The sequence below is a fragment of the Penicillium macrosclerotiorum genome (assembly GCF_028827735.1).
Source record: "Penicillium macrosclerotiorum strain IBT 26536 chromosome Unknown utg000008l_segment0_segment0, whole genome shotgun sequence".
Lineage (NCBI taxonomy): Eukaryota > Fungi > Ascomycota > Eurotiomycetes > Eurotiales > Aspergillaceae > Penicillium > Penicillium macrosclerotiorum.
This window is the reverse complement of record NW_026643087.1, coordinates 48,241-61,816: the sequence shown is the minus strand read 5'-3', so window position 1 is coordinate 61,816 and position 13,576 is coordinate 48,241. Positions and strand designations below refer to the sequence as shown.

At 49.8% G+C, this 13,576-nt stretch overlaps 4 protein-coding genes across 4 annotated transcripts; 2 read left to right on the top strand and 2 right to left on the bottom strand.

Moving 5' to 3' along the window:
* Positions 1-399: 399 nt before the first annotated feature.
* N7462_008233 (Pfs, NB-ARC and TPR domain protein) lies at positions 400-3,852 on the top strand (the record flags this gene model as incomplete). Its single annotated transcript, XM_057079948.1, has 3 exons — positions 400-1,393; positions 1,469-2,104; positions 2,156-3,852. 3 exons carry the CDS (start codon positions 400-402, stop codon positions 3,850-3,852), a joined length of 3,327 nt encoding a protein of 1,108 aa, XP_056930276.1.
* Positions 3,853-5,836: 1,984 nt separating this feature from the next.
* Positions 5,837-6,302, bottom strand: N7462_008232 (uncharacterized protein; the record flags this gene model as incomplete). Its single annotated transcript, XM_057079947.1, has 2 exons — positions 5,837-6,040; positions 6,108-6,302. The coding sequence occupies 2 exons, from the start codon at positions 6,300-6,302 to the stop codon at positions 5,837-5,839; spliced, it is 399 nt and encodes a 132-aa protein (XP_056930275.1).
* A 189-nt stretch (positions 6,303-6,491) lies between these two features.
* Positions 6,492-7,261, bottom strand: N7462_008231 (kinase-like protein; the record flags this gene model as incomplete). Its single annotated transcript, XM_057079946.1, has 3 exons — positions 6,492-6,803; positions 6,883-7,128; positions 7,238-7,261. 3 exons carry the CDS (start codon positions 7,259-7,261, stop codon positions 6,492-6,494), a joined length of 582 nt encoding a protein of 193 aa, XP_056930274.1.
* Positions 7,262-8,039: 778 nt separating this feature from the next.
* On the top strand, positions 8,040-8,996 carry N7462_008230 (DUF3716 domain-containing protein; the record flags this gene model as incomplete). Its single annotated transcript, XM_057079945.1, has 1 exon — positions 8,040-8,996. One exon carries the CDS (start codon positions 8,040-8,042, stop codon positions 8,994-8,996), a length of 957 nt encoding a protein of 318 aa, XP_056930273.1.
* Between the last annotated feature and the right edge of the window lie 4,580 nt (positions 8,997-13,576).

Here is a 13,576-nt window from a genome sequence, read left to right as displayed (position 1 = left end):
CCCGAGCCTAAGACATCATCTGGTCCTAATTATAAGTCTTCTATTCGATGGAATTCTCATGAGTTATCACGTGAAGTAATGCACAATAGCGCTGTAGACCTCGCGACAGTTCTATGCGTTTAAGCTACTAAACCACTACGCCTGGTAACCCCAGGGACGGCCCGGGCCGGCATATCTTAAGCCATTCCTGCTTTGAGATTGGTAGGCCAAGGACAGCGCGCGACACGTGAGCTCGTATCTGGCAGCTTGGGGGTCTGTGTGCAGCCTCACATTGCCCCGCTTTCTCCTAACAATCTGGTTCATTTCAGCGCTTCACAATATCCCACTTTCACTTCCGGTGCCTTCCAATCGATTGGCTTCTTATCGCAGGGCGAATACCGGGTTGCAACATAGCCTATCATGGAAGCCAGGATCCCTCTCTCTCACGAAGATTACACCGTTGGATGGATATGCGCCCTGCCCCTTGAGATGGCAGCTGCAAAGCTGATGTTGGACGTAATACACCCGAGTTTACCGCGCCCGCCAAACGATCAAAATACATATATCCTGGGAAATGTCGGGGAGCACAATGTTGTTATTGCTGGTTTACCGAGTGGGGCATATGGCAACACTTCAGCTACGTCAGTTGGGATGCAGCTGCTGTCTAGCTTTCACGGCGTTCGTATTGGTTTAATGGTTGGCATTGCTGGAGGAGTGCCCAGCAACTATGCGGATATTCGACTCGGGGATATCGTAGTGAGCCAACCATCAGACACCTTAGGAGGGGTGGTTCAGTACGATCTTGGTAAAGTGTTAAGCGGTGGGCAGTTACAACGGACGGGAATGCTTAATCGGCCTCCGAAAGTTCTGCTAACTGCTCTCGCTACCCTCCAAGCTCATCATCTCACAGAAGAAAGCCGAGTGGTCGAGTTCGTTTCCGACATCCAAGCCAAAATGCCACCTCGCAAGGCCACAACATTCGCGCGACCAACCCAAGAGGATTGTCTGTTCCAAGTGGAGTATGATCATGTCGTATCTGATGTCGCATCTGGTACCTGTCTTAGTTGCGATAGATCTAAACTGTCTCCACGACCTCCACGAGATCACCAAGAACCAGCTGTACACTATGGACTGATTGGCTCCGCGAATCAATTAATGAGAGATGGCAGGCAGCGAGACCAGCTAGCTAGGGACCTAGGGATTTATTGTGTGGAGATGGAAGCAGCGGGACTTATGAATGACTTTCCATGTCTGGTGGTTCGGGGAATTTGTGATTACGCCGACTCACATAAGAATAAAGAATGGCAAGGATATGCGGCAGCCGTGGCGGCGGCCTATGCCAAGGAGCTTCTCCTAGTTGTCCCAACCGATAAAATTCACAGTGCCCCAACGGCACATACTTTACCAGACTCTAGTAAGAGACTAAGTCAAGCAACTTTACTCCTGATCTGATGAGAAATCCTTGCTGAATGATGCTTAATATATTTAGTTCATCGCTTTGATGTTCCGTTGGACCTTACTGCTGTGCCAGTGATTGACAATTTTCTCGGGCGACAAGACACGCTAGACCAGCTATGGCAGTATTTACGGCCCGCAAATCCCCAGTCACGCAAAGTTGCGATTCTCCATGGGCTTGGGGGAATAGGGAAGACGCAGCTAGCTATTCGCTTCGCGCGCTCACACAAGGACGATTTTACTGCCATTTTTTGGCTAAGTGGCAAGGATCGAGGCACACTCTTGCAATCTTTGAGCTCCATCTTGCCCCGATTACCAGGACAGCCTCAGAATAATAAGGCGGTCAATGATGAGGAGGTAGAGCAACAAGCTAGGCATGTATTACGCTGGCTAGCGTTAGAGGGAAACTCGCGCTGGCTAATCATTTTTGACAACATCGATCAATACTCCCCTGTTAATAGTGCTACTGGTGATGCATATGATATCGCAGAATACTTCCCTACTGCCGACCATGGCTCCATTCTTCTTACATCCAGGCTCCAAGGGTTGACTGAGCTAGGGAAGTCATTTCAGCTCAACAAACTGGACTCCGATGATGCGATCAAACTACTCTTGCAAAGCAGCGGCGTATCAGCTAGAGATACCACTGGCAGACTTAAGCACAATCCGGGTACTAAGTCTTTTAAAACACAGATCCCAGTGATGACACTAACATTAATAGATACCCTTGCTCTTACTAGTCGTCTAGACGGACTTCCATTAGCAATCGTTATCGCCGGGGCCTTTATGCGTGAGACTGGAACTAGCGCCACTGAGTACTTGCAGTACTACCAAGAATCTTGGTCCGAGTTACAGCTGCAGTCAAATCCGCAACGCCAGTATCAACAGGGTAATTTGCTACAAACATGGATGATCTCATACTATGAGATCCAGAAGCGGGACCCGTATGCAGCGAAGTTACTCCTCCTACTTGCTCATTTTGATAATCGGGATATCTGGTATGAATTGATAAAAGGCAGTCAACATAGCTCAGATGTTCCTGTTTGGCTTGAAAGGACTATATCGAGCGGACTTGCATTTAGCGCCGGCGTCAAGAATCTCATCGGCTTCTCTCTGCTTGAGACTAAGGAACAAGTCGGAAGCTATGCAATACACCCAGTAGTGCAAGACTGGTGCATTCATCTTTCTAGCATAGACAAAAATACGGATTTGACTTTGCTCAATGAACTGGCACTAATATCAGTTGGATACAGTGTACCAAGTTCAAGTGACAGAAAATATTCCGAGCTGCAGCAACGTCTTCTTCCACACGCAAATTATGTACGTCATGGGGACTGGGCAAGTGGCAACACTGATATTACGGTATGGAAAGCATTTGATGGTTTAGGGAATCTCTACTCTGATCAGGGGAAGCTGAAGGAGGCAGAGGAGATGTACCAGCGAGCACTGGTAGGCTACGAGAAGGCTCTCGGTCCCGATCACACGTCCACTCTGGATATAGTCAACAACCTTGGGAATCTCTACTCTGATCAGGGGAAGCTGAAGGAGGCAGAGGAGATGTACCAGCGAGCTCTGGTAGGCTACGAGAAGGCTCTCGGTCCCGATCACACGTCCACTCTCAATACAGTCAACAACCTTGGGAATCTCTACTCTAATCAGAGGAAGCTGAAGGAGGCAGAGGAGATGTACCAGCGAGCACTAATAGGCTGCGAGAAGGCTCTCGGTCCCGATCACACGTCCACTCTCGATACAGTCAACAACCTTGGGAATCTCTACAAATATCAGGGGAAGCTGAAGGAGGCAGAGGAGATGTACCAGCGAGCTCTGGTAGGCTACGAGAAGGCTCTCGGTCCCGATCACACGTCCACTCTCAATACAGTCAACAACCTTGGTCTTCTCTACTCTGATCAGGGGAAGCTGAAGGAGGCAGAGGAGATGTACCAGCGAGCTCTGGTAGGCAAGGGGAAGGCTCTCGGTCCCGATCACACGTCCACTCTCAATACAGTCAACAACCTTGGGAATCTCTACTCTGATCAGGGGAAGCTGCAGGAGGCAGAGGAGATGTACCAGCGAGCTCTGGTAGGCTACAAGAAGGCTCTCGGTCCCGATCATACGTCCACTCTCAATACAGTCAACAACCTTGGGAATCTCTACAAATATCAGGGGAAGCTGAAGGAGGCAGAGGAGATGTACCAGCGAGCCCTGGTAGGCTACGAGAGGGCTCTCGGTCCCGATCACACGTCCACTCTGGATATAGTCAATAACCTTGGTCTTCTCTACTCTGATCAGGGGAAGCTGAAGGAGGCAGAGGAGATGTACCAGCGAGCTCTGGTAGGCTACAAGAATGCCCTCGGTCCTGATCACAGTAGGACGCAGCAGGTTACGCAGAGATTGAATGCGTTGAATATTGCGAATTGAAAATAGTCTATTACTGTGCCCTACCTATAATGTACATAGCACGTGGTTAGTTTGCTCACGTGAATTCTTACAGTAGTAGTTGGTTCAGTACATGATTTCCCTTCGTTTGAAGGGAAACCCCTTACTATGTAGACAGTCTCTTTCGGAGACTCACATGGGAATCTCGACAGCCTCTAGGTACCTGAAATGATAGCTAACGGGAGTGTTGGGGGCGACATGATAATGCTAAATAACGGCCGCAGTTGTGTACAGTAACAACCAGTATTTCAGATCTACATCGTGCAGGCTAGCATGGAGAGTTGATACCATGTGGCAGATCTCGAAACAAGGCAACACGGAATCCGTGTTGTTGGATTGGCGGAGATGGAACTATGTGGTTCTATGGAATTCAACGGACAGTTCGTACGCAAAGTGTTACAGTATTACAGTGCTTAATACCGTAATTTACAGAGGTACATTTTACTGCTCCCTCAGTTTAATGCGGCCCGCTCAATAAATGATCTGCGCTAAAGCCTTGGCAGTGGGGCCGAGAAAGAGAGTGTAAGTGTGTACTGGTGAAGCCGATTTCGAGAATGACTATACAGCATTCTAACTTGAAGCAGCCTCCTTGCACGTCCCAGCGAGCTATTCTCCCCCCGCCCACAGTCAGGTTAGCTGACACCTCCGCAAGGTGGCGCGCTGCCTCCAGTCCGTACAGTTACACGATTGGTTGGGTCTGCGCTGATGGTGAGAATTGGAGGCGGCATTCCAGGCAAAGAGGCGGATCTTCGGCGGGGCGACGTTGTTGTCAACTAACCGACAGATGGTCATGGCGGGGGGATATAGCCCGATTTTGGGAAGTCAACGCCTCACTCATAATCCTTCTCCTCCTCGCAGCCATGAAGCTTCGATCTCATCTAGACCGTGGGGGAAGTATTCTGTCGCCACATCTATCGAAGCTTAGTAACCTCCCCCGGATCAGCCGCGATCGAGCAGGAAGTGATGTGCTGTTCGAAGCGAAGTACATTCGTACTGGAGAGGATCGTTGGTCACCATATGCGTCCACGAGAAAAGATACAGAGGAAGGAGCCAACGAACAATACACCTATGATTGACTACGGCACAATCGCATCGGGGAACCAGGTAATGAGGCAATGGTGTTGAGCGAGACATGGTCAGCTCCGAGGTTCGAAAAAGTTCTCTGCTCTGAGATGGAGGCGGCCCGCCTGATGAATCACATCCCATACCACGTTCAAAACCAAGACAGGAAAAATGGGAAGAAAAAAAAAAAAAAAAAAAAAAGAGGAGGAAGAGAGAGTACAAGACCAGGCACGCAGTATCAAGATTCTTCATCTCGGATCGGCGGAGCGTTCTCACGCGTCCGTACCTTGTAGGAAGGCGCATTCGAAATCGTTTGAAATCTCTGTAGCCGGCACCGCAACAGAAGCGCCCAGCAAAGTCACACGCTAGAACCATACACGAAACCAATCATGATTTGCGAGATCAGGGCCGCATGGGCAGATCATACCTGCGGCGGGCAGCAGCGGGGGAGAGTAAGGGGTTCAACCCGGCGTTCCTCTTGAGCTACATCGCGGCTCTTAGCAGCACAGGCGAACAGAACACACGGCGACCGAAGAGTGAGCGCGAGGGAAAATATCCCATTCATCGAAACGCATCTCGGTACAACTGCTCCTCTACAAAGGCGGGCAAGAAACAATCTGCGCTCTGGCCCGGAACCTCCTTGGACGGAATCGCGCGTCCAACTGCCCTTCGGAGCGCCTGAATGAAGGTTGACCAGTCTCCGTGGCGCCGACATTACCCGAGCTCCTGGTGCAATTTCGGCTCGATGCCATTTTGAGGATCGCGAAAATGCTTGTAGAACTCCTGTGGCTCACTGAAGATGCGCCTACATTTGGGTACAGGGCAGACAACCACGGGCTTTTTCGTCGGGGGCTGGACCAGACTTTTCCACCAGTCCACCTGATGCTGCAATCGAGAACTCTGGTCATCTCGCGGCACGACCTCCAGTCTCGAATGAGGCTGAATGATCAGAAAGGTGACGTTGGCGCTCAGCGCAACCTCCTCCATCACCCAAATACACGCCGCCGGCTCCATGATCACTCCCGGAGAGTGGGATGTAGAATGCGTGGGTGCGATTCGTGGGGGATTTGGTCCCCGCGGTGGTGCGGATCACCGCATACCGACCCGCCTACGGAGCACGGGGGTCAGGAGGTGAACACTCCCCATATCCGGGGCCTGGGGGAGGAGCATCTTACGCCGCGATAGATCAATCGCCGTGTATCCCCGGTGACACTGTCCATCGAGTCGAACCAGACCTCCTGCACCATCACTCGCGGGTCTGGAGAGGATTGCTGGTTGTCCCGCAACCAGGGGGCCATCCGGTCAGTCGTTTCCTGAAGCAGCTGGCGCTGCGGAATAATCCATGGGGCAAGATGCCGCCACGGCTCCATCTGCGCGTAGGGTTTCCGGATCGGATCTGGAAAGCAAAGGAGACGTGGGATGAGTGTGTAAGGGGGTCAACTTTGCGGCGGGCGCTTCCAGGGTCACATTTTCCTGGTTCGCGCACTGTGTGCGGTGTCGAACTGGGGTGAGTCAGCAGCAGGGTTGAGGCCTGGACAGGTCAACATGTGAGGCTGGGATCACGGTGACGAGGTGACGAGGTGACGCCGAGTGGTGGCTGCAGAAGGGGGCGACCAGCTGGTTCTCCAGACTTGATCGTCGAGATACAGACGATCCGCAACACCCTCGTCTCGGCAGAGGGCTGAATCCCGACGATGATAGCCACGCGGGTACAACAGGAAAAAGATGTAATGCCTTGACGCATCGTCCGTGAACATATATGGGAAAGCTGCTTCGTAGACTTCGCCGGGAAGGAGGCGTGGAAAGCTCAAAGGAGCCCGAATCATGCCGAAATTCTCTTCCATTCCCATGGAAAAGCGCAAGCAGTGGGACTTCAGTGTGAAGGTTCCTGAGAATATACTTTAAACCTAACATTAGCTACCATTTGTGGACCAGATAAAGTTCCCTTACTTTGCTCTGATACTCCTCGGCCAAATCCTCGTTAGGCGGGTAGTACCCTGCCTCAATCATCTGCGCAGCTGGGAGAGCTTGACTCTGGACTTCTACATCGCCTTCACGGACTGCTCCGTGATTACTCGAAGATAAATACTCCAAGTTCTGAAACGCAGGCTGGTCGTCGTCGTGGCTGTCAATCAGTGACTTCAGTCGCTCAACACTGAGCGGAGCTAGCTTTACTTTCAGAATTTCAAACGAGTGCTAGAGTTGCCAAAAGTTCAGAACTTGAAGCTTGACAAGACACTCCATGGCCCTAACCTCATCGACGGAGGAATCACGTACGCTGACTTGACGTCTCGTACAGAGTCACCGTCTCGCGCGCCCCCTTGAACATGCCGCAATATGGGCTATCTTTCAGGCGGACTCGAGCATTCAAATACTCCGGCATTCATCGAAAACTGATACTATGGAAATGACGAGTTTGGCAAATGGACCAGGGTGTCTCGGTGTCCCTACAGCTGGAGACCAGGTTTCTCCAGTCCTGCTTGGAAGAGCGCAGGCAGAGCTCCACGTCAGCGTCTGTGCTTGTCTTGACTCTTCCAATGTGGTCCTGCGCGGTTCGGTCAGGATCGACAGCTCTCGGGACGTAATGCTCTAGGAAGGAATGTTGCTGGGGGAGAGAATCGCCGAAGAGATGAGCTCCATCGCGGTGCTGACGGTAGCCGTGATCGGATGGGGTATGGTTATTTGATGGTTCATGGGCAGATCATCTCCGTTGCCGTCGTCTGGAGTGGAAATGGAGATATCCTTGTTCCTCGGGGGGTCAAAGGTAACTGACGTCTGTTCGGAACTGTAGACATGGGTAGAGCTTCAAGACGGCCTTTCTCGGGCATGGAGGTAGAATCTTGCCAAAACAAAGGCTTTCCATGCCCGGCGCTCTTGGTTTTGCTTCCTGGTCGATTTTCATTCACTGGATGCCTTTTTTTCCCCGAAGAGTCGATTCATCCTACCCACAACCGGCTGCTTCTCACACGCGTTCTCTCACAGTTCCAACTATCCACTCGACCTTTTCTCCTGCGAAACAAATTTCCTTCGCGCAACCTGCTGCTCCCCTCGAGCGTCCTTTCGCCTGTCCGCTCCCGATTTCAACTGTGAGCCCGACCCCTTCCTCAATGACTCCTTCCAACACTGTTCTCCACGGTTTGGATGTAAAGGGGAATCTTGATCGCTCGCGTGTAGGCACGACGGTTCTTTACAAGGCGCTGTTGGCAGCTCCCGTGGTCCGTTCCCTGGACTGGCGCCGTCAGCCAAAGGCGCTACACAGTAACCAGCAGATTCGTTCGGCTCTGGTCCAGCAGGTCGGTCTGGTGGTTTCAACCGTTGACATTTGCATTTCTTGTGCCAAAGGACACGGTCCCTTTGCATCCTGTTGCTTCTTCGTGGTTGGGGGTCAACCTGTGTTCAAGGGGGCTTGTGCCAACTGCGGATTCAATGGTGGAGCCAAATGCTCATTTCGTTCAAGTCACACTCTTCCCGAATTCATCCTGTCGGTCATCCGTGCGCAGAGTCCCGGTTCGATCTATTTGCGCTCAATCGGTCGCTCGATCCAGGTCAGCCTTGCTTCCGTGCAGTCTCCGTCTCCTGTTGCTCCCGGCCAGGACTCTATCATGTCCGATGACGCCTCCTCTGCGGCCGCACACTTGACTCCGTCTTCTCCTCCGGCCGCAGGTCCCTCTTCCATGCGAACGGATTCCTCGAACACTCTAACTCTCTCCCAGCGGGCTCAGATTGCCTCCATTATGCAACATCCAGCTCCATCCACCCTTATTTGTAAGCGCCCGGTTTCTTCTGCCTTTTCTGACTCCTGCCACAAGCGTGTGCACTTGCCTCCGTTCAACCGTTACTACCGATCTCCACTCGATGCCAGTGACATCCGGGACTCGGTCAATACAGGAGATTATGGGCCTGCTCATAAGGCCTATCGGGAGCTTGAGGACGCTTGCGGCCGTGCTCAGGAGGATTTGGCGGTTCTTCGTCGGTTTTTGGAGGCGAAAGGCGAGATGACACCACCCGAGCCCATTCTGGAGGAGGAATTTAAGGGACTGAACCCTTTCGCCAAATTCCTGTAGCGGGCTGCATCCTTTCGCTCGCTTTCCTTTTCTGTGATGGTATTCTCATGGTGGTCAGTTGCTAGCGTTTACTCCATGGTGGATCCCGATTTTCCAGGGTTACGCACGTTTTTGATACGTTCTCACATAAATTCAAATAATACCAGATTTTGGGACCCAATATTTTCCATTCGTGATCTTCATACGTGGAATCTCTAGTCCACCAGGACTTCGTAGGCCTTCCATGATCCGTAGACTTCAATCAATCAAATAACATTCTCATTTCTGTTGGAGCTTCCTCTATTTAAAGGTGCTATACAGGGATTTGCGCCTTCTGGCTTCCAGCCCAATGCGCATACGAAATGTTCTCAGCCACATGAGGCCAATCAGCGCCTATTGGAAAAAAAAAAAAAAAAAAAAAAGACTCACAGAATCAAACGCAAACCCAAAGAAATAGCTGGAACGAGAAAAGGCGAAACACCATCCCTGTGGTCGTCGCTCTACGCGGCAGTCCTCGGCACCTTACCGAGGGCACAACCAAACCATGCACCATTTGTGGCCTCAGTCCATCCAGCTTCCAAGCAGATCAGGTCGTCTTCGCTGCCGCTGCCGCTCCTGTCGCAGGGATGGTTGGCGGGGCGGCGTGCGGTGGTAGAATCTCCCAATCCGCACCCCTGCGCATGCGCTCTCACACTCTCTCCCACACGTCATCCCTCTGCAGACAACCCGGATCACCGAGTTCTCACTCACCAAATTTGCAATAGAGGATGATGAGAAGATACTTAGCCACCCCGTGAGTATATCAAATTACATATGCTATTCATTTGTACTGATACTAAGCAGGCTCCTGGGGGCTCATCCACTGGTTCTGCAGTCGCTTTAGCCGCTAGATCTAGCCTTATAAGCATGGCGACTGAGACCAAAGGTTTATATGCACTCAAGCCTACAATCGGAGCTCAGGATACTACAGGGTTGTACACCATGCCGGAGCTCTTCGATAGTCCGGGCCCTGTGGCAAAATCAGCAGCTGACTTTCGCATTCTTTCTGGGATTCTACTCGGTCGCCTTTTCAAGTCCCCCCCCCCCCCCAATTGGGTTCCTAGGAAGGTGTTTCCGTGTGATTCCTAGACCCCATATTTTGGAGCATGTCACCACAATTTTGTATGCAATTTGAGGGTACAACAGAACAAACGGTACGTCACTCTCGTTTCATTAAAAGTTCGGATCTTCAACAGTTGATTCTAGGCAGAAGAGTACGAGGAAAGGGTTTCTGCTCTACGGAGTGGAGGCTGTTCTCTTAGATGCCCAATCCATTGCAAGGATCCCGCAGTTCTACCGAGTACAATATTGTCAATCGCATGTAGGTCACTACAGTATCAGATGAAGTAAGGATAGCTAGCCACTTCTAGCTTAGGATTTGAAGATTATTTTTATCCTTAGATTCATTCGCTGGTTTCATAAATGCTCTGTAACAAGCGTTGCAGAAATCGTCAAATTCAATAAAAAAAAAATAAAAAAAAAAAAAAGCGAAAAGGCCCTTTCGGCTCGTAGATTGACAGAGAAGACACAAACCTGCGATCATAAAGCGAAGAGTGACTAACACAACGCAGCATTCGTCGAGCAAAATGATCTGGAAGGGGCAATGAAAACTATTGGAGCAAAAGAACAAACAATGAACTGAAACAGGAACTTCGCATGGCGAGACATATTCTGGATGACCTTTTTGACAAGGAAAATATCGATATGCCGGACGTTCCTGGAGACCTCCCGTTGTGCGTTCAGGGTGCAGCTGCAGGTAAAAACTCATAGATTTTATGTTTGACTTGCCTTCGCTAACACTATGATCAGGGTACCTTGTTGTCACAGTCCCCATAGAACAGCTTCGCTTCAAGAACCGGCCATTTAGTCTATGTCTGGTGGCCAGGGAGGATAAGAGGATAAGAAGGAGACTATCTTGCGGTTCATGAAAGTGTATGAAAAGATTGCTAAGCTTCATCCGATCCCGGGACTTTGAATGATCGTCGTATACATTGCAACGCATATCACGACTCGCCGAACGGCAGAAGGGATGCGTCTTCCTGACGAGCCCTCGACGCCCGGTCCATGCCGATCTGCCCGATTGTCCGGGCACTCGGTCTCTTTTGATGAATCATAATTATTAGACCTTCAACGCCGTTATTACGACTCGCAGAAATTACCCGCGAATAAGACAGCAAGAAAGATGGGTGTTTAGGTGCGGGAGTGGGCGGGGAGACTGCCGCCACATGACGTTGTCGATCAATCTGCAACGATAAGGTCGGCAGCTTATCTCCCTTCCTGCATGTTGGAATCATTTGTATTGTTCTCGCTAGTTATTTAGCCATTTGAATTTGCCACATGACTGCAATTCTCGGCGTCAGTCGACGCCATTTGAGGCAGTTATTGGATAACACGTGATTTTATCTCCCAGCACGCGCTGTTTAGGTACCACCACGCAGCCGCCGGACCCACCTGTAGCGCCTTACCATGCAGTTCGATTACCGTCACCTGAGTCCACAACCTAACTCTATGATTGAGGGGGCGCCCAAAAATAGACCCATGGAGCCCTATTATTGGGACCTGGTCTACGCTTAAGTCACTCTGGCGCTAGCCTACTGGAGCTCGAGCATGTATGCTCATCCAATAGGACAAAAGCAAAGCGAAACCGACGTGGGACGAGAAGTTGATAGTCTTATTTCGCCACCGGGGACTGGATAAGTATGCTAGTCTGGGTCTCGCCGTGCAGTGACAAAGTAAGTCTAACCGGTATAAAGTGGTAAATCCATTGCCTGGAGTGAATCCTATAGAAACTCTATGAAGTATCACTAGATTGGTAGCTTTTTCGCCTGGATTTCGCGTGAAGTATCTGTAAATAGAAAATATTGGCGCCTTTCAATCCTCATGTTGATCCAACTACTAGCTAATCAGACAGTTTGCAGACCAACTAACCAACAAACCAATACCTACACTCACTACTCTGTGTCAGATTCGATCAAGGTTCTGTATATATATTGTAGTGGGGAAATGGCCTACTAGGGGGATCTCTAATTGGAGGATATCTTTCCAGTACACAGTCCTTACAGGATATAGCTTCAGATCTCCAATAGGGAGAGGAATCAACTCTAACACTCTCTTCGCTCTATCTGCTTCTGCTTCCTGTGAGGGGGGCTTCCTCCATCGTGGTGTGTGGTGGTTTGTTGGTTGGTTCGCTGAGCTATCTCTTCCTGCCTGCATCTTCAGGCTTGCCGCTGAGCGCCCTGGTTCAATATATAGAAATTACAGTGACTTCCTTTATTTACAGTCACTTTTAGCTAATTTGCCAGCGAACTAACCAACTACAATAACCTGCTCAAGGATTCCTATTTTTGCCCAATCTGCCTCAAAAAGCAAAGTGTGGCATAACGGCGTTCTTTTAATTGGCCCGTAAAATCCATACTCTTTCCTCTGTCCGTTCTATATTGATTCCTTTTATACATCATAAGACAGGAAACGGTTCCATAATTTACTCAGGTGAAGTAGCAGTTCCGCCATTTCCACGGTTGGTATTGTAAGACTGGTCTATATAAAGGAGAAAGCATCTGTTCTCCCCATGAGAATATCAAAAACCCTTCTGGTCCCACCACTACTTGGCTAACATCACTACTGACCAAGGAAGGCTCAAAGATATGTCCAAAGATTTACAGAACTATATATGGGCAGAGCTGATGAGACAGCTTAAGCAGAGGTTCAAAGGCGACGATATGGCATCAAATGCAGTCTTTCAAGAATTTGAAAAAAAATCGGAAGACTGAAAATCTTTGATTCCAGCCTAAACTACTATGAAAAAGAGATTAAGATAGAGTTGACGGACTTGGAAAGTGGTCAAGGTAAAAATGTTTGGCTTGGAAGGCATTTAGAATGGATAGACAATTGGCGGAAGACGCCTAAATGGTACCTCTGGGTCTCTGATAAAGTAAGCTAGATGTCATAGTTAACTTATTCTTTCCCCAATTAAGTCTAAAATTTAGTAGCGATGGGATGTATTGAAAGCGCAGAAAGGTCAGGGCTTCGCTAGTTCGATATCTGGGCAGGTCGCTGAAAATCTTCGAAGCGATGCTTTTCAAATGTATATAAAAGGAGCGGAAGACAATCTAATAATGCTAGGGAAAGCCGAAGTCGAAGCCGAAGCTCTGCCACGGCATGGTTCTCGTTCTGGTTCTCGTTCTTGAAATAGAACTTAAGATTCTTAAGGCTCTGATTCCATAGAATCCTGCTAAATATATCATGCTGCCAATCTGCGGCATTGTTTATAACATAGATGGTGGTCTCCTCTCTGTAACATCGGGAGAATAGAAACCAGACTCCTGGTCCTGAACTTTTGCATTCCGAAAAATTCTTGAAAGCGAGACAGATCGTACTGAATCAGGGTACTCTACGGCAAACCTGCGAATGCAGGCAGCATGAGATTCATCAGCGAACCAACTACACCACACCACAATGGAAGGAAGCCGCTCAGAGAGGAAACGAAAGCTGCTTCAGCGACAGATGTGTAAAGGTTGATTTTCTGCATATAAGAGATGCAAAGCTATATTCTGTAAAGACTG